General features: G+C 36.9%; 1 protein-coding gene across 1 annotated transcript in view; it reads left to right on the plus strand.

Moving 5' to 3' along the window:
• LOC124276543 (G-protein coupled receptor dmsr-1-like) overlaps positions 1-21,073 on the plus strand; it is a 96,864-nt gene that overhangs the window by 73,178 nt on the left and 2,613 nt on the right. The window contains 1 exon segment of the mRNA XM_046712181.1: positions 18,737-21,073. Coding sequence (XP_046568137.1) covers positions 20,050-21,073 — 1,024 coding nt within the window. The 5' untranslated portion in view covers positions 18,737-20,049.

Here is a 21,073-nt window from a genome sequence, read left to right on the forward strand (position 1 = left end):
TATCAACTCGACAGCATGCTATTGCCCTGATATACAGAAACAGCTAGTGTTTCACAGATCACTCTTGTACCTTGCATGGCTCTGAAAATGCCAATCTGTGCAGGTCAGTAAGTAGAGGTTATCTCATCTTTGCCAAGTAGACATGCAGAAATAAAATTCCACATGCTGATGTTGTCACCAGGAGGCTGTAACGTGAGTGAGTGATAGGGTGAGTGGTTGAGTGAGTGGTTGAGTGAGTGAATGAGACAGTGAGTGAGTGAGACAGTGAGTGAGTGAGACAGTGAGTGAGTGAGTGAGTGACACAATGAGTGAGTGAGACAATGAATGAGTTTGGTATTACTCCACTTTTAGAAGTATTCCAGCAATATTATGGCGGGGGAACACCAGAATGACGAGCGACTGCTTTAACCGCTGGGCTGCTCCACCACCCCTTGATACAGTGACACCACTACAAATATAAAACTATTTTCTGCAATCTATGTTTATCAGACAAGATAACATATAGTTGGAACTCAAGTGACATTACACTTTCAGCTGGATTTCAATTCAGTCTGATTCAATGGCACTACTGCTCTCAGTAAGATTAAGTGAAACACTTTTTGCTGTACTCCCTTAAATTTTACAGTTTGTCTTTTTCTGTCATGGAACTGGTTGCGAGCTGAAACTATGCACTCTGCATGGACATATGATAAGACAAACATGGTATTTGATAAGAAAGGATATATATCCTTCAAACATAAAAACCTGATGCCAGATGATGCCTTTTGATAATATATCAAATACAATGAAATGGTCACTGTAAAGGGAATATCAGCTCCAACACTGATCCAGTTGCAACCATAGTTTTTAGCATTGTAAAACAAAAGTAAGATCAACTATTTCCTTGTAAAATATCACAAGCAATAAAGATGATCAAACTTAATGATGACAGTATTCTGTTAGCGTTTCACAGAATTAAAATGTCAATGTATGCCTTTCTTAAGGCTAAAACATTGAGACCTTTCTCAATGATTTCCATGAAACAGTCATTAAATTTAAATCAGAACACCAGTGAACTAACTACAAAAATTCACTTCGAAACACATCATATCCAATTTCGATCTACGCGCCATTAGTACTAGGAAGAGACCTCGTCAAATGAATTTCAATTTTATTTCAAAGCTCTTTTGTGCATTATGATGTGACTGACTCATCCTTCCCTGATATAGAGAACTTTAAGTGGTTTGATTCCAGTGACTCTGGGCACTGACAAACAGGGCCTCCTTGAGCTGACCACCAGTTTCTAAGTAGGGTAATTGTTATTGAGAATTACTTAGGAAATGAGAAGCCATAAAATGTTTTCACTCACTTCTTTAGATGGGATTTGGCAAATTCCTTTCTTTGGTAAGAAAACGTCAAATTACTTGAGAAGTGTTTTCCAAAGCTTGTAGGATGGTCTTCAAGTTTATTATTGCATGTCGTCCATTTCAGATATATGACAGCTATTAACGAAATGAGGGTGATGCACTTAGTTGTAAATTTCTCCCTGCCTGCAATCTGCAGAGTGATGCCAGCTGATAATACTGCTTCATCAAGGCGCTAGTGAACCAATTTGGTTCAATTAAACCATGTGTGATCATTTTCACACATTTAATGAAATTTCTCATGAACATGATTAGGATTTGATGAAAAATGGATTATGTGGCTTAAAAGGACTTTCTTTTCCATCAAAATGATTACTAATTAAATGCTGGTGGTTATACAGGAATACAGTAATAAAGACACTCATAACAGGTGAAGATTTTCACATCTTAATGTTTTGTTAGTTTGTTTGAAAGTAACATCTAAACAGATGCTGCTGCAGCCTAACACATTCATCTTTAATGGAACAGATTGACTTTTAGTCCAAAAACCAAATATATATAATATAACCCAAAAGGATCCCAGAACAATTCTTCACTTGTGGAGCTGAGGAAATCTTGATTTGCCCAGTCAATCTAGGCTGACGTTGGAATCAATTTGAATTTTATTCTCTTTGGGAGACAGACAATCACTTAAGGTCTGAGTATAGTGATTCATATGCTTATTTTCTTTTCAAGTAACAAATATGCAAATATTTTCAAAAATTTGCCATCAAAGTTAAAGTGGAAAAAAGATGGTTATATAATTGTAACACAGAGGTTGGGAGAAGAGTGAGTTTAGTTTTACGCCACACTCAGTAATATTCCAACTGTATAGTGGCAGTCTGTAAATAATCGGGTCTGCACCTGACAATCCAGTGATCAACAGCATGAGCATCGATTTACGCAATTTGGACACGATGACATGTGTCAACCAAGTCAGCGAGCCAGACCACCTGGTCCCGCTAGTCGCCTCTTATGACAAACATGGGTTGGTGAAGACCAATTTTAACCCGGATTAGACACTGGATTGTCTGGTCCAGACTCGATTATTTACAGACCGCCAAAAAAAAGGTGAATATTGTTGAGTGCAGCGTTAAACAACATACAACTAACCAAATCCAAACAAAGTGCCCTTGGCTGGCAAACTGTGAAATATATTCTTTTCGTAAAAATTACGATTTCTTAATTTTAGATTTTTATAATTCAGAAGTAAAGCAAAGCCTCTATATCCTCGTCCTCAATACATATTTATTGGTCTTGTTATCAGTGAAAAACCCGTTACCTCAACAAGGCCTAATTTCAACAACTATATTAACACAAATTGGGAAAGTTATCACTCAGTTGGAATTTTTCTGATATCTGCTGCAGATTTGGTGCCAAATATTGGCCTGTGGGCAGTCTAGATAAATCTCTGTTCCAGCGACTCCATGACTGTAAAACCCTTAAAGTGGTAAAAGTACTGTAATTAACTTCTCCAACTAACTCAGAGTGATGAGACCTCCTTCAAGAGACAACTGGTTCTAATAACAGTGGGCCTAGCAGTAGGGTAAACTGGAAGGAGTTAATGGTCTCTTGGGAGGTAAGTAGCTGCTCCAGTTACTCATAGCCCTAGCAATGCTCCTGTGTTTGATAGTGGTTATAAATACACAGGATTTTAGTCAAGCAGGTATTTGATCCCAGCTGGAATGTTGTATGATGTGGTTTGGAAGATGAGTAATAGTGGTGATGAAGATGACAATATTGGTTTAATATTCATATCCCAGCCTTGATGTTAATGAGGTTGATGATGATGAGGCCGATGAAGATGATGTAGGTTGTATATTCATATCCCAGCCTTGATGCTAATGAGGTTGTTGTTGTTGATGATGATGATCATCATCATGTTGTTGCCAATGAAGAAGATGATGAAGGTTGTATATTTATATCCCAGCCTAGATGTAAATGCTGTTGATGATGATGATGATAAAGATGTGAAAAATAACTCTATTACAATGTCTTTATTGATGATGCTGATGAAGAAGAAAAAGAAGATGATGATGATGATGATGATGTTTTATATTTATATCCCAGCCTAGATGCTAATGAGGTTGATGATGACGATGATAAAGATGAGAACAATACCTCAATTACAATGTCTTTATTGATGATGATTGCAATGGTGGTTTGTGGTGCTGCTGCTGATATTGCTAATGATGATGAAGATAACAAAAATACCACTATTACAATGTCTTTATTAAGGATGATGATAATGATGATGATGATGATGATGATGGTTTGTGAGTGATTTGAGTTAAATGCCATTTTAAATCACATGATGAGGACAATGACTATACATCTGAGGCAAAAATTGATGATGATAATGATGATGATGATGATGATGATGATAATGATATTAATGAAGAAAATGAGGAATAGGATAACATCCTATATTTGAAAACAAATTTAAATTGAGACTGTTCTTTCCATCATGCAGAGGATGATGATGATGATGATGATGATGATGATGATGATATTATTAATGACGAAGATAAAGAAGAGGATAATAGCATGGTATATTTGAAACAAATTTAAATCGATGAGGTTGTTCTCCCAATCATGCAGAGCCATCAAACATTTTCCATGATCTGCGGCAAGTTGATTATGATGAAAACATGAAACCATAGCCTCAAGAATCAATATTCCAGCTGATTCAAATTCCCCTCATCCACTTCTTGCAGTTAATGTTCAATATTTTATACAGTTATCATTAATGTCAAAAACATAATCACCATATTCCGTGACAAAATAACAAGAACGAAACAAAATAAGTCACCATTAACAGGAGAAAAATTCAAAGCTGATGCCTGCGAAACCCACACCCCAATCAAATGGTTAACGACATTGGCATATTGTTGTTGCCATATTCACCGATGTTACATCTGACAGTTACCATGGGAATAATATTTCATATGTCATTGTCCTAATAGCCAGAAATAGACATTTTGTGTCTATTGCTTATTGCAACCAGTCCGGCTATCCACAATATCCGTTAGAGTCATTATCGGTCGCCATTCAGGTGACAATATTACAATAAAGGTGACCGCCTTACGCAAATGTTGACAGTTGTCTCCAGGAAATTAGCACATGGATATTCCGTAATGTAAATATAATAGAACAGCTGGACACGAAGTATTTTCACCCTGTTATCATTTATACAAAAATGGTTCACTGTTTTGAACTCTGGTAACGTAAGCAGAGAGGATATGGAGGGTTCTTCGTAAATATGTTTATTCATGTAAGTTTTGGCAGCAGCTTTTGACTAGTGGACATTCACATTCATATACAGTTGATTTGAGGATAATATTGTGTTCATCATGTAACATGCCGCTATTAAATTTGTACCAATCATATTGTAGTTGTATTTTGTAGGTTTAATTTCAAAAAGTATATTGACATTTTAAGGAGGAATTGCATCCTTACAATAAACATTTTGCCAAACAGCAAAGTGAGTGAGTGAGGTTTTACACTACTTTTAGCAATATTGCAGAAATATCATGGCAGGGGACACTAGAAATGGGCTTCACACTTTATACATTGTAGTAAAAGAGAACTGGCCTTAATGAATCTCCCTGCTGTACTCACCACACAAAAAAAAGATTTAATCTTTCACCAAATGATTCATAATTAACTCCCCAACATACCTATATATGAAGACATTAAACTGGCATGGGCAATGACCTCTGTATTGTTTATAATGACATTACCATGCCCTTTCATCAAGTGAATACTGAGTTCGCGTATTGTGTTAATATGGGTTCATGCTGATGAACTTTCGTAAGCCACTATTAATGTAGAAACATAACATGATTGATGCCGGTTTTAAAGAGCTAGCCCATTCAGAAACTACTGTCCCCTTAACATGGATAGCCTTCACAGACACAATACATGTATATGAACTCCAATCCTTGTCCCTGTATTATCTCATAAGCACCAGGCACAACAACAACAATTACCATTTTTACTGACCCTTAGAATAATGCACCCAAGGATGAGTAAATCACTGATGTTCTCTATCCAGAACTCCACCAGTCTCACAACTGAATAAGATAAACAATACACTGCTTTGAAAGAGATTCTGATAACAAAAATGAAACCCTCATTGATCCAAAGTACAATTACATTTAACATTAAAGGAGATTATGATTGTAGAAACTTTAATTCAGGAATGTTAACTGTAAGACTATAGTCCTTGGGTCTTAAGGTAGTGTAGAAATTCCAGAAACAAGGCATTTAACTGGTACATCAAAGAAAACATTCTTCATCTAAAAGCTGTTACAAGATCCTTTCCAATCTTCCTTTACAACAGAGATAGAAAGTCTTTGAAATACGACAAATATGTCCATATTACATATATTTTGATGGTATAGTTTTTCGATATCTTAAATGAACAAAGATAACATGCTTTTTCATATTTAATTTCATGCTCATCTCAGGCCTTTGAAATATGACAGTAATGTTGAATCTTTCTATTGTGAGATTGCATTATTACTTGGAGAGGTCCTATCATGAATAATAATATTTTTCACTGTGATTTTTCTGTTTTGCAAACATTTTAAGAAATTATTTATTATCATTTCTTTGATACATGTAACTAATCTTTCAGTATCACTTACCTAAACAAGAATGCATCTCAGGACATCAAAGAAAAGTCAATTTCAATTGATTGTTAGTTCTAACCTAGAAAGTCAATGTCATTCTGACCTTGTTAAAATATAATGTCACTGATAGAGAATATTCTGCCTGATTATCTGCCGAAACCAAATTCCAAAGGGAGTAAAATTCTAAATAGTGGTGACATATGCAGGAATCATGGTAAATTGGTTTGTTGGTTTCTGTTTAATGCAGTACTCAGCAATATTCCAGCAATATGGCAGCGGTCTGTGAATAATCAAATCAGGGCCAGACAATCTCATGATCAACAGAAAGAGCATCGATCTACGCAATTGGGAACCGATGACATGTGTCACCCAAGTCAGCAAGCCTGATCACCCGATCCCGTTAGTCACCTCTTACGACAAGCATGTGCTGCTGAACACCAATTCCTAATGGCATGAAGACACTAGGTGTATGCAAAAAGGGGAAACGCACCCTATCCTACTTGTAACAAAAGAAAACACACCAAAATGGGGATGTGTATCCTTCTAAAGCTTAAGTCATTAATGAAGGGGTGTGATTGAGTGAGTTTATTTTTACATCACTTTTAGCAATATTCCAGCAATATCATGGCGGGGGACACCAGAAATGGGTTTCACACATTGTACTCATGTGGGGAATCGAACCTGTGTCTTCAGCGTGATGAGCGGACACTTTAACCATTGAGCTATCTCACTGTCCCTTATTGCTGAATTACGACTGGACAGATGAAGAACAACATGCCTCATCATAAGCCAATTCAGACCTTTAGTTCTGGTGAGCTAAAGAAAGAACTAAAGCTTAATTGAAACTCAACCGATAAATGAATATTTTCTTCCAATTAGCCTTCCCCCTTTTGCGACCATCAAAGATCCTGTTTGCATTTGAGAAAAAGCATTTCAAATTTAGTTACAAATCGCTTTGGAAAATAAATCTCTGGAAGAAAATAAAAATAACAGTTTTTACATTGTAATCAATTTTCCATGTATTTTCAGCCTATTAAATCCACTCAAGTCAATGTCAGGATAACATTTTTGACCAAACTCTGACAACGCCAAACTTTGATGATTGGGGTCTTTAAAACCCTTGTGCATTTTTTAGTTAAGCTAAACAAGAGCACAGATTCATCTTTTTTATTTTTAACAAATTATACCACTAATTGGTGTCAACATGGAGGGTGATAGATTCTATATTGAGGTGATGGAGTATTGATAAAGCAGTGTAAAAAGATTGATTGTATTCACGTGGAGATTCCAACTCACCCATTCATCAATGTCCACTAATAATTCCTCCACGGAACATCGTGTCAGTGACCTGTAGACTGATGCTTGGTCCACACAGTTTTTTCAGACCTGCAAATAAACAAAAAACACTGAATACGTTGTGAGAAAACCCCAGAACATGTCCAATTCAAGGTCTTGTGACAATTTATCTGGCAAATAAAATTCTTCTGATAATTTATCTCTGGACCATCATGCCTGGAACATGAACTGAGTACAGTCTTCACTTTTCAAATATGTTTTCAACTCCAATAATTAATGTGGTTGCAACAGTTTATATTTAAAAAACATCCTCCTTTACATGACTATTTGTGGAAAAACGACACTTTTTCTGGGTTAACAGGCAATATTTCACCATACACCATACTAACAAGATTATTTTTTTATTCAGAAACATTTAATCTTCATCCATAACATTGCCATTAAGCTCTCACATGACATTATTTTTAAGGTTTCGTATGGATTTTCTTAAACACTAATTTACCAATTCTAATTTTGTAACATCTTTATCATTTAAAAGCACATTTATGACCTTTTTACTCCTTAATATAAAGAGCGTGGGAAAAGGCTTCTTTCTTCAGTCCAGGCAATCTTACCATCACATCTCCATTTTCTCATTTGTTATTCGTAATCTATGAGAGATAATTGGTAAAGTTAACTCCAACTTATCCTTCTTCTTCTTCCACTATCAGTTTATTAACGCTCAACTCTATGCCTGTAAAAGCAGCCATAGTTTTGTTTAAGCTTTCATAACGTTTACATACTTTTATTGTTTATTCATTTCTGATCATCTAATCATAAAAAGATATGTTTCAATAAAATATACATTACTTTCATTTTAAAACAGTTTACTTTGTATTGAAATGATATGTTTATTCAAGGGCATTCTCAAACCAAGACTTACCTTACTTAAATATCTCTATTTGCTTGATAGAAAATGCCTCAAAATTTTTAATAATTTCAAACATTTTTTTTTCAAAATGAGATTAAATTTTACAAACTACTTGTAGTCGGGTGTTAAATTGTTGATGTGAGTTTGATTTAAACTTAGACAGGTCAATCTGGTATGTGGAGTACCATATGCTAAGTTTGAGTCCTGCATATTTCTTGCCATGTAAACCTTTGAAAATAACAGTTAATTGTGATATTTATCTAAACACCAATTTCTTTATTTGATCACAAAGCCACATGGGTCAAGGAAACACAAAGAGTTTTCAAATAATAGTTTTGAGAGCAACATATTTGTTGAAGGACAGACATGTCAAACTTTACAAGACAGGATAACTTCATGTGTTGATAAGGTCATCGTTTGACAAGAGCATCAAACGAAGATCAAACTGTCAAACCTTTATCACACACCTTCTCCAAGTTTAAGCATAAAGTGACGCAACAAACAGAGTTATTTGTCCATTCATTTGGTGATGACATATAGACAGACAATATCAACATGGCGCTCGGACTTCAAAGAATTGGCGACGCAAGAAAACCGAAATGATGACATAACACCATTACCAGGCACAAAACATTCCTGTTTCCAGAAGATTTTAGAAGATTTCCTTCAGTCAAAATAATTACTGTTGCTATGATACAACCATGTAACGAAACCTTACTCATGCTGACAAAACTGCCTTATTACACTCCAGAGTATGTTATGGCAAACACATTCCAAGTCATGACAGTTACATAACACTACATTGATACACCAGCAATTGAAATCATTTTCACCTTTCGGCAGGCACCTGGGAGATTTTATACTACCTACTCAAAGGATTTTGTCCTTTCCTGAAAGGGGCAGTGGGGTAGCCTAGTGGTTAAAGCGTTCACTCATAACGCCGAAGACCCGAGTTCAATTCCCCACATGTGTACAATATGTGAAGCCCATTTCTGGTGTCCCCCGCCGTGATATTGCTGGACTATTGCTAAAAGCGGCGTAAACCATACTCACTCTTTCCTGAAAATTGTGTGCGTGGGGGTTGGCAGTGGTTGTGCAGGGTGAGTTGAAATTGGGTTTAACGTCGTGCTTTAACGTGTGTATGTGTATGTGCGGCTGCTTGTACTTGCCCAGACTGAAGCTGATTTTATAGTGCTAGCCCACTGAGATACCATGCCGCAGTGAAGCAGGAATACCCCACTCAGACACATTATACTGACTCCGAGCCGACCAGTCCTTGTTGTACCCATTAATGCCGAGCGCCAGGCAGGGACCAACAAGTACCATATTTTAACGTCTTTTGGTATGACCTGGTCGGGGACCGAACCCGCGACCTTCCGCTCTCCGGGCGGACGCTCTAACCACGACACCACGGAGGCGGTCGGTTGTGCAGGGAATAATTACCTTTATGCAAACACCAGGTGTCATCAATGATTTACAGCTATCCATTCATACAATTGTCACTGCTATTTGGTCTTAACACTATTTTAGGGGTGGTGGAGTAGCCTAGTGGTTAAAGCGTTCGCTCATCATGCTGAAGAGCCGGGTTCGATTCCCTACATGGGTACAATGTGTGAAGCCCTGCCATGATATTGCTGGAATATTAGTAAAATCGTCATAAAACCATATTCACTCACTCCCTCACTAACACTATTTTAACAGATAATAAACTCTTTTTCGGGGGATTTGGATTAATAATTACATGTACATTTACAGTACATGTGGCACTAAAAACTATTTCAGAATTGAAAAATGTAGATAAAATATCCCCACAATTTCTTTTAAGAGTTGTGTCCCTTGGGCAGTTCAGGAAGCTAACATTGTGGGTCGAACTCATCCCCATTTCCCTGATAATGTTTCTCGGTTTGTAGCACCTTACGAATGAGTTTCACCACATGAAACTGTAGCACTGTGATATAACTGGAATACTGTTAAACACAGCATTAAACCCAACTCACTCACTCAACCATGTTCCAAATTTTAAGAGCTCTAAAATCCAAATGATTGCTTCAAACGCAAACACACCGCAAACTTCTCAAGGTGCGGCTGTTAAAAGCACGGCAGTAAAGTCCTGCTGATCTAACGGCTAGAATTCATCTATTCCCAGCCATGCTTTCAATTCTTATCACCAGGCTGTAAACTCCGACTGATTACCTTTAACACTGACTTACTGCACAAGTATTCAAAGTCATGACATGTGAACCTGACATGGAGAAGACGAATGTATTTCAGATGCCATTCCAGTGGAAACCAAAGACTCATGGGTACTCATCCGTTGTGAATGCTCTACATGTTTAAGCAATAAAAGTAACTACATGGCCTCTTTCGTCTTGAACATTGCAAGGCTATTCAAAGCCATGACAGTAAAAGGGTAGATGAGGGAAGAATAGCTAAACATTTATTATTAAACACTATGGTTACCTAATGGAGTTGTCGGACAACATGTAGCCTAGATTTACATGCTTCTTGTAATATAGTCATGGACATGAAGCGAACCAGGGAGGCGGAGAGTAGCTTTTCAGGAAGATTAATGCTTGGATGGGTTGGAATCTTTTGGTTTTTTTGTTTGTTTGTTGTTCAACGCCACACTAACAATAATCCAGCTATGAGGCTGTAGTTTGTAAATAATCAAGTCTGGACAAGACAATCGAGTGATCAACATCATGACAATTGATCTTTTAGGCAATTGGGATATAATGACGTGTCAACCAAGTCAGTGAGCCTGACCGCCTGATTCCGTTAGTCGCCTCTTACAACACGCACAGGTTTATGAAGACCAATTCTAACCCGGATCTTCACGTGTGGTTGGAGTCTGAAGATTAAAAATAAAATAGGGGCTGAAACTGTGTAGTTTTGGAAGCTGATATCAGTGTATGAAATAAGGCCCGTCCAACCACCCGAGATTTCTGATGGACGGTTTAAATTTACAGCTAGCCAGTCTGACGATCTGGTAAAAATTCACCATATTTGGTCTGGTTAAATCCATTATGGGCTGTTACAAGCCCTGATGTCTGGCTGGATTTTTGGCTTATTTCATACACTGCTGATATCACTTGAAGTTAGAATACATGTGAAACTGGTCTTTTCTGATTCCACTACTAAATGTCACTAACTCATACAGAATTGGACCCACATGATTTTTGTAAGCAAATTTAGATATAATGTTTTCCCAAATGCCAAAATACCGTTGTTAGTGGATAAGTGCATTTTCAGCTCCAAGCTGCCTTTGATATGCTAGGTTACTAGTCAGTACCCTTTTACTCACAGAGGCATATTTCAAACACAATCACTTGCCTAAGTAGACAGCATTACTAGCATTTCAGTGTGGGACAGAAGATAGGCTGCAGAAACCCTCAAGTCCAGAAACTCAGAGGAATCACTGCCTGACACAATCACCATCACACTACTCTAGACAACCAGCATTGTTTACCCTCAGTGACGTAATCTGACACACTGTGCACAGAAACAGTCTATATTTGTCACCGCTAATTCCATATTTACAAATTTATTGTCATATAAAGTTGTAATTATTACAACCCACTGTTGGGACAGTATTTATGAGGTCCATTGTAACAATATTTAAAATATTCTAAAAATATTTCAGAAATATCCAATGTTAGTTAAATGTCAGAATGAGTGAATGAGTGAGTGAGTTTACTTTGATGCCGAACTCAGCAATATTCCAGCTACATGGCTGCGGTCTGTAAATAATCAAGTCTGGACCAAACAATCCAGTGATCAACAGCATGAGCATCATTCTACTCAACTGGGAACCAATGACATGTGTCAGCCGAGCCCACCTGATCCCATTAGTCGGCTCTTATGACTTCACAGGTGTTAAATGTCAGAACAAAATGAACAAATCTCTCTCTCCATCAGATTCACTGCTAAGCGAGATTCAGTGACCAACTTAGAATAAAGCCTGTCACGTTTTTCATTAATTATAGATATTCTCAAATATCTACAGAAACATTCCATAGAGCGTAAAAGTCCCAAAGAGTGGTGACAAATATATGAATAAATTGCAATGACACCAGGTGTTCAAGGAAAGTGTAATCACGTCCTGCACCGCTGGCAGCAATCACCACTCAGGAGGCGGTGGGGTAGCCTAGTGGTTAAAGTGTTCGCTTGTCACACCAAAGACCCGGGTTTCGATTCCTCACATGGGTATAAAGTGTGAAGCCCATTTCTGGTGTCTCCCGCCGTTGTATTGCTGGAATATTGCTAAAAGTGGCGTAAAACCAGACTCACTGACTCCCTCACTTACACCACTCAGACAAGTAGTGATAAAAAAAAAAAATCTTTGGTGATCAAGAGCAATGTGCATTCACAAAGGTAAAAAACAGAAGATTCATGTTTTTTTGTTTCGGTTTCGTGAAATACAAACAACATAAAAACATCAGCTGAAGTAAATCTACCAGACTAGGGTTAAGCCAACATTTGCTTAACATATCCGAAGTGCAGCCAAAGTGGTAATCAAAATGCGGACTGCTCTTCAGAAAACAAATGTCCCTGTTCCATGGAGGCTGAGTCAGACCCCACATAAATACATTTCACTGCTTGTTTTGTGGGGTCGGGGAGAACAGAATGTGGCGGCAAGGGGAGCAGGTCTTTAGAAGCTTGGGGGTAGGAGACATGTTTGTGAGACAGAACATTCTGCAACATTCCATTTCCCATTCCGACCAGACAAAAGATGTGATTGTTTCATTTGCACCTGTAAGTGATCAGAGCAGTGGTGTCGTCTCTGAGTTTGGTCATTAGTGTTTCATCGGCATCACACAGGAACGGTTTCAACTCGAACATCAGCAGATTATGAAAGAGACCCAAAAGAATTATCCATCCATTCGTTAGTCCAGTAACACCGTTCTTCACGCACCTACCAACCTTTTAAGACCATCTACAAATTGACCGTAGGCAACAATTATCCATCTTTCAGACTACCCACATGATCTGCACTCAAACCATCTGTCAATGCCCCAAGATAAATCCTTTATACATAAACCGTGTTTGAATATCTATCCAGAGGCCTTTTAACCACTTCTTCATGAACCTATAGTGCAATCGTCTACAAACCTTGAAAATCTTTTATCGATGAACTAGCTGAATTGCTTGTATATGAAGTCACAGTTATCGTATTCCAAGAGAGATTATCTCCTTAGCAGTCTAGTTAAACCATTTATATATACTCTTCACAAACACAGTATATAGAGATTACAAAATGAGTGGGTGTTGAACATGGAAAATATTCCAACAGGATATTTTTAAATGTTTAGATATATTCAAGAGCGAAAACCATTATTAATAAGATTGAGTTGGAATATTTTCCATATTCAACATCCATGAGTTTTATGATCTATTTATTACACACAAAAAGGGAAAACAGTGTATTCCATGATGACAAATCACGCGCACATTGCCGGATGTAAACAAGGGAGACAACTCTGTCACAACTACTTTATAGATAAAAATAAACAATTCAAAATATTCAATTGAAAAAACTACTAATCCCCAGGACATCAAAATTGAATTTTAATTGTCCACTAACTAATGTTTGGTTTGGTTGACATTTTGGGTCAAAAACAGCTTAAATGGAGTCATAATGTTAATTTAAAATATCAAGGTGGAAACAGACAGTTCAGCATTCTGATGTCACTATCGTCGACTAACCTATTTTGGTTACACAACACTTGCTGGATAACTTTCAACTGGTTACACAACACCTGTTTCAAATAGCCAAAATTATCTCAGATATTCAGAACACATGTGTAATAAAATTTTGATACCGAGTATTAGATAAAAAAGATAAGTGTTGAAGACAAATGCTATATGCAAACCAGATATGCCTGTAAGACTGAACTCCAAAACACATCCAACAGTTTCATGTGCAGCACTAAGACTGACTGACTGAGTTTGGTTTTACGCCGCTTTTAGCAATATTCCAGCAACATCACGGCAGGGGACACCAGAAATGGGCTTCACACATTGTACCCATGTGGGGATTCGAACCCGGGTCTTTGGCGTGACGAGCCAACGCTTTAACCATTAGGCTACCCCACCGCCCCTGCAGCACTAAGAAGCACTACACTGGTGTCACTCCTGGCTTTGAATCTTTCTTTCTGAAAATGTTATTGATTCTGTTTATCCTACAGTTGAGATTTACTTGACTTCATCCATTGTTTGTGTAAGGGCGAGTAATCTGGAGTATGAAATGCCCAGTCCGACTTCCGGCTAGTGGTGGTCTGTATAATGTCAGAAGTCAGCCTGCACGGCCGAAACATTTTATGTTTTGATTAGCAGACTATGGACCAACAAACCCCAAATGCTAATGATGACCACCATTCAGAGCCTCCTAGATAGAAAACAACATTACAGGGTCGACTGATCCAAAAGAATGCCATATAAAATCAAATTCAAACAGTAAAGCAATTTGCTGAAAACTTTCATCGGACTACTAGAGTATGAGTTTGATAATTGAAATCATGTACATAAAGCTCATCTCTGTGCATATCTTCCTATGAATTTTATCATCTTAAAAGGACCAAATATGATCTTCCCATTTTTTTTCCATCTGCCCATTACCACACATTATCTTCCCATTGTTTCACCATCTTCATCTTATAAATTACAACACATCATATTCCATCTTTAGATTACAACACATCATATTCCCATTGTTTCACCATCTTTAAATTACTATACATCATATTCCCATTGTTTCACCATCTTTAAATTACTATACATCATATTCCCATTGTTTCACCATCTTTAGATTACTATACATCATATTCCCATTGTTTCACCATCTTTAGATTACTATACATCATATTCCCATTCTTCACCATCTTTAGATTACTTTACATCATATTCCCATTGTTTCACCATCTTTAGATTACAATGCATCATATTCCCATTGTTTCACCATCTTCAAATTACAACGCATCATATTCCCATGGTTTCAACATCTTCAAATTACAATGTATCATATTCCCATTCTTCACCTCATCTTTAGATTACTATACATCATATTCCCATTCTTCACCATCTTTAGATTACTATACATCATATTCCTATTGTTTCCACCATCTTTAGATTACTATACATCATATTCCCATTGTTTCACCATCTTGAGATTACTATACATCATATTCCCCATTCTTCACCATCTTTAGATTACTATACATCATATTCCCATTGTTTCACCATCTTTAGATTACTATACATCATATTCCCACAATGCATCATATTCCTATTGTTTCACCATCTTTAGATTACTATACATCATATTCCTATTGTTTCACCATCTTTAGATTACTATACATCATTTTCCCATTGTTTCACCATCTTTAGAATTACTATACATCATTTTCCCATTGTTTCACCATCTTTAGATTACTATACATCATATTCCCATTGTTTCACCATCTTTAAAATTACAACACATCATATTCCCATTGTTTCACCATCTTTAGAATTACTATACATCATATTCCCATGGTTTCACCATCTTTTAGATTACTTTATACATCATATTCCCATTGTTTCACCATCTTTAGATTACTATACATCATATTCCCATTGTTTCACCATCTTTAGATTACTATACACCTTTTCCCATTGTTTCACCATCTTTAGATTACTACACATCATATTCCCATTGTTTCACCCATCTTTAGATTACTACACATCATATTCCTATTGTTTCACCATCTTTAGATCATTACTATACATCATATTCCCATTGTTTCACCATCTTTTAGATTACTATACACCTTTTCCCCATTGTTTCACCATCTTTAGATTACTACACATCATATTCCCATTGTTTCACCATCTTTAGATTACTACACCTTATATTCCCATTGTTTCACCCATCTTTAGATTACTATACATCATATTCCCATTGTTTCACCATCTTGAGATTACAATGCATCATATTCCCATTGTTTCACCATCTTTAGATTACTATACATCATATTCCTATTGTTTCCCACCATCTTTAGATTACTATACATCATATTCCCATTGTTTCCAACCATCTTTAGATTACTATACATCATTTTCCCATTGTTTAACCACCATCTTTTAGATTACTATACATCATATTCCCATTGTTTCACCATCTTCAAATTACAACACATCATATTCCCATTGTTTCAACATCTTTAAATTACTATACATCATATTCCCATTGTTTCACTATCTTTAAATTACAACACATTATCTTCCCATTGTTTCACCATCTTTAAATTACAACACATCATATTCCCATTGTTTCACCATCTTTAGATTACTATACATCATATTCCCATTGTTTCACCATCTTTAGATTACAATACATCATATTCCCATTGTTTCACCATCTTTAGATTACTATACATCATATTCCCATTGTTTCACCATCTTTAGATTACTATACATCATATTCCCATTGTTTCACCATCTTTAGATTACTATACATCATATTCCCATTGTTTCACCATCTTTAGATTACTATACACCATTGTTTCACCATCTTTGGATTACTACCCATCATATTCCTATTGTTTCCCTACATCTTTTAGATTACTACACATTATTCCCATTGTTTCACCATCTTTAAATTACTATACATCATATTCCCATTGTTTCACCATCTTTAGATTACTATACATCATATTCCCATTGTTTCACCATCTTTAAATTACTATACATCATATTCCCATTGTTTCACCATCTTTGGATTTATACACCTTTTCCCATTACTATACATCATATTCCCATCTTTATTGTTTCCTATTGTTTCATCTCTTAGATTACATATTCCCATTGTTTCACCATCTTTAGATTACTATACATCATATTCCCATTGTTTCACCATCTTTAGATTACTATACATCATATTCCCATTGTTTCACCATCTTTAGATAACAATGCATCATTTTCCCATTGTTTCACCACCTTTAGATTACTATACATCATTTTCCCATTGTTTTACTGTATTCCCATTACTACACATCAACTTTCCAAATTGTTGTTAAAAAAGCAATGGCTTTCAGCATTGTCTGTCACCGGTCACTAAAGACATAAATAACTGATATTTTGAGAAGATATATAGCTGGCTTAGGTATCACATTTACATAGGCTGATCCACAGGGGTGTTCCCCCCCCCCCCTTGTCCTGAAAGTTTATTAGTTTATTAAATGACAATTGAAACTCGCGTGAAAAGGGGTGAAAATGAACTGTGTACACCCCCTTTATCAAAAGATGTATACGCCCCTGACTTATTACATTACCCTACTATTCCTAATCAAACTTTCATTTTCTTCTTAAAAAGACAACATACAAAGTAATTTACAGAGCTTCCAACCAAACTTTTCACCATCGGATTTTACACCACTATAAGCTCACTGTAACAGTGATCAACCTGTACTGAAATCTGGCGTCTACCTACATGACACATTGAATTATACAACAAACTGGGTGAAAAAACAGATGAAATCTCAGTCACCAAGCCAACAATGGAAATATTTTCTGACACTGTCTAGGTTGTGAGAAGGAATGAGGACTATTTCCACCCATTCAAGACCGATTAAAATGTGACACTACAAATGTTTAGACTATTTCTTTGAGCTATAAGAAAGGAAATTACACTGACAAATTAAAAATACTGATGCAGAAAAATGGTTATAAGAGCCTTTCAGAAGAAATGAGAGAAGTGTCTTCCAGACAAGGTGGTTCAGTAAAGGTTAATATATGTGTCAAAAAGGCTCATCTTGGAGACTTTTTAAAATAGAAAATAACTAAGTATCAAGTTTTCTCACATTTCGACATGAGCAAGCCTTTAACTAACGAAATATTTCAAACAGTAAATAAAGAAATTCATCTTGGGTATGTAGGTACCTCCTCCCTGCAGTGGAAAAGCTACCTGTCAGTCATTGGAAGATGTCTAATTATTTTTCACGATTATTTCAAAGCAGTCTGCAATAAAGTTGTTTAAGACTAACTGCAGGCTTAATAGGTCCTTATCCTCTTCATTTCATTCATATTTTTGTAATTAGGATTTCCAATTAAAATAATTGGTTTGAAAAGAAAGTGTGACTGAAATGGTTGTCCATATTGTCCATTGTTTATATTACTGCCAGGAAATGCTCTAAAAAATGTCATTGAAATCAATTATTTTGAAGACCTAGAATGTATTTGGAGTGTTTGTGATCTTAAAATATTCCAGCTCATCATAATTAACAAGCTTCATATGACATTGAAAACCTGACAAATTTGAAAAGCACTTTAAAAAAATGATCGGGGATAATTATTTGTAAATCAATACAACCCACAGATCATTCTAGAAGTTGTTTTTTTCTTAAACATTCTTCCAGAAATCTTGACTCCAATTTAGACAAGAAATCCTCAATGTCAATTCAGTTTGTTTTAATAACAGTATTTTTTGGTGTGCTGAGCCCATGAATAACACACCCTCATCTTGTTTTTTTCAGACTTAAACCACAGCCAGGCTGCATGGTGATTGCTCATGGTGACGGACACTTTTGCAGAACCGTGACTTAAAGTACAGGGATTATCCAGACCTCCGGGAATAATCATCAAGCAAGGGATTGATCAATACGAAGACAGGAAGTCAACAGGTTCACCTATTTCCAAACTTTCTCTCTGAATACGTGTCAAATTGTGACCCTGTGTGTGCTGTATTATTCTGGAAGAACAAGAAGGATGTTCTGTCGTGGACTTTACCATGAAGGTTGTAATTCTGTCCGCTGACTGAGGAATGCCAACTTTCCCACTTGACGGACATTTCTAGTGTTACATCTGATAACTGCTCCGAACTTGATTAATTTGTCTTCAAGAAAACGGGATCCTAAACCATTTTGCAGTTCCACTAAATGTAGTTTGTGAGACAGGAAGGATCGAAGGACTTGAGCATAATTAGGTGTGAGAATTGAAGGGTGTAATCAAGTGAATAAGTGGCGTCAACCATCTTCATAATTCAGAGACACCAAAGAGGTAACTGCAAATCAAACAAAGATTCAGACAACAACATTACAAAAACTTCATAAAAAACGAACCTCACAACACAGTGGCTTGGAATATAACTTTCAGCAAAATTAAATCTGTCTTCCGAAAGACGATTAAATTCGTTCCTAATCTACCAGGTGAAGCTTGTGTAAATCCCACCCCACAGCTTGAAGAGACTATATTACCATTATTCAATAGCCAAACAGCAATTTCTAATTTTGAGAAGATGATGAAAATTGAAGGGAAGGACACTCCTGCAGTCTCCACTCTTGGAGCCTCAACCAACCGCTCATGGATTTAGCTGGGTGGCAATTAGTAGACAACAGCTTGAGAAACCGAATGACACGTCCTAACTTCATCAGCTGAATTTTGTTTATTGGACATGGAAGCAAGCTTGTTGTGCCTTTTATCATGTGAAGTGGAGACAAAGCCACTTCATAGAATTAGATCCGTTTTTGAATTTAGATTGGAGACGCTGTAAGTTATCATCTTATGCTTTCCTATTAAGGAATGTGGTTTTATCTCGCTGTGTGAACTCCCATCAAATCACTCTTTTCTTCTTCTAGGAGGGAGTTAAGTGAAATTTATATCCCTAAACTTGATAAACAAACTCAAGCTGGAGAAATTCTGTTTGTTTTGGATTCAAAATACATTCATTTGAAAGTGAGTTTCATTCTGAAACATATTTTGGGATCTGAATCTAACGATTTTTCATTGCCACAAATGCAGTTACGGTTGGATTTATAACTTGAGAAAGGGAAACGGATTCAACTTCAAAATGGCTGCAAATTCAATTGGTTACCAAAGTGGACATTTACCCATGGTGAATGGCTCTGACATTCTCAAACCCAGTGTGGTGATTGACGTGGCGGAGGCCGTGACACAAATGTTGACAGCCACAACGCCATCACCAATCCAGAAATTTGGCACCTCATACGGTAGGATTCATGGCTACCTCAGCATAGCTGTATGTATTTTTGGAATTATATCCAATGCCTTGAATATAATTGTCCTCACGCGCAAGCATATGTTATCACCGACTAACTATATCCTCACGGCGCTGGCAATAGCAGACATGCTTACGATGAGCACGTACCCGATCATGGCAACATACTTGTACATCATCAGCCAACCTAACTGTGATGATGTGAAACACCCAAAGGAGTGGATGTACTTCATTCTGTTCCACAACCTATTCATCGTCACGTGTCACAACATGGCTATGTGGTTGACAGTAGCACTAGCAGTGTTCAGGTACATATTTGTTTGCATCCCATCCAAAGCCATGACACTATGCAGTGCACAACGAGCCAAACTGACGGTAGGCTTAATTGTAATTGTTACCATCATTGTCTGCTGTCCCAACTATGTTATATACCAGGTAGTGGATTTAAGAACACAATACCCTAATTCTACTTCATGCTATTGGATTTTGGAAACGGAATTTGCCAGTAAGCATGTCTGGTATACGTCCTTTGTGAAGTGGCTGTATGGGGTGGTTATCAAAATCCTCCCTTGCATCTTACTGGTATTTCTAAGCACACTGCTCATTCTGGCTATGCAGCAGGCGAAAAGACGCCGTGCTCGACTACTAGGAAAAGTGAGCCGAGCATCTGACCATGAACATCAATCCAACGAGCACAACCGCACAACGGTCATGTTGGTGGCTGTTGTGATGTTTTTTGTTATAACAGAACTGCCTCAAGGAATCCTGGCCCTAATAGGATCTATGAGTACTGAACTGTGGGACGTGTACGTCACTCTGGGGGACCTGATGGACATTCTGGTTCTCATCAACAGCG

The sequence above is a fragment of the Haliotis rubra genome, unplaced genomic scaffold, assembly GCF_003918875.1.
Source record: "Haliotis rubra isolate DU_JTF1 unplaced genomic scaffold, ASM391887v1 Scf21, whole genome shotgun sequence".
In the NCBI taxonomy this organism is placed as follows: Eukaryota; Metazoa; Mollusca; class Gastropoda; order Lepetellida; family Haliotidae; genus Haliotis; species Haliotis rubra.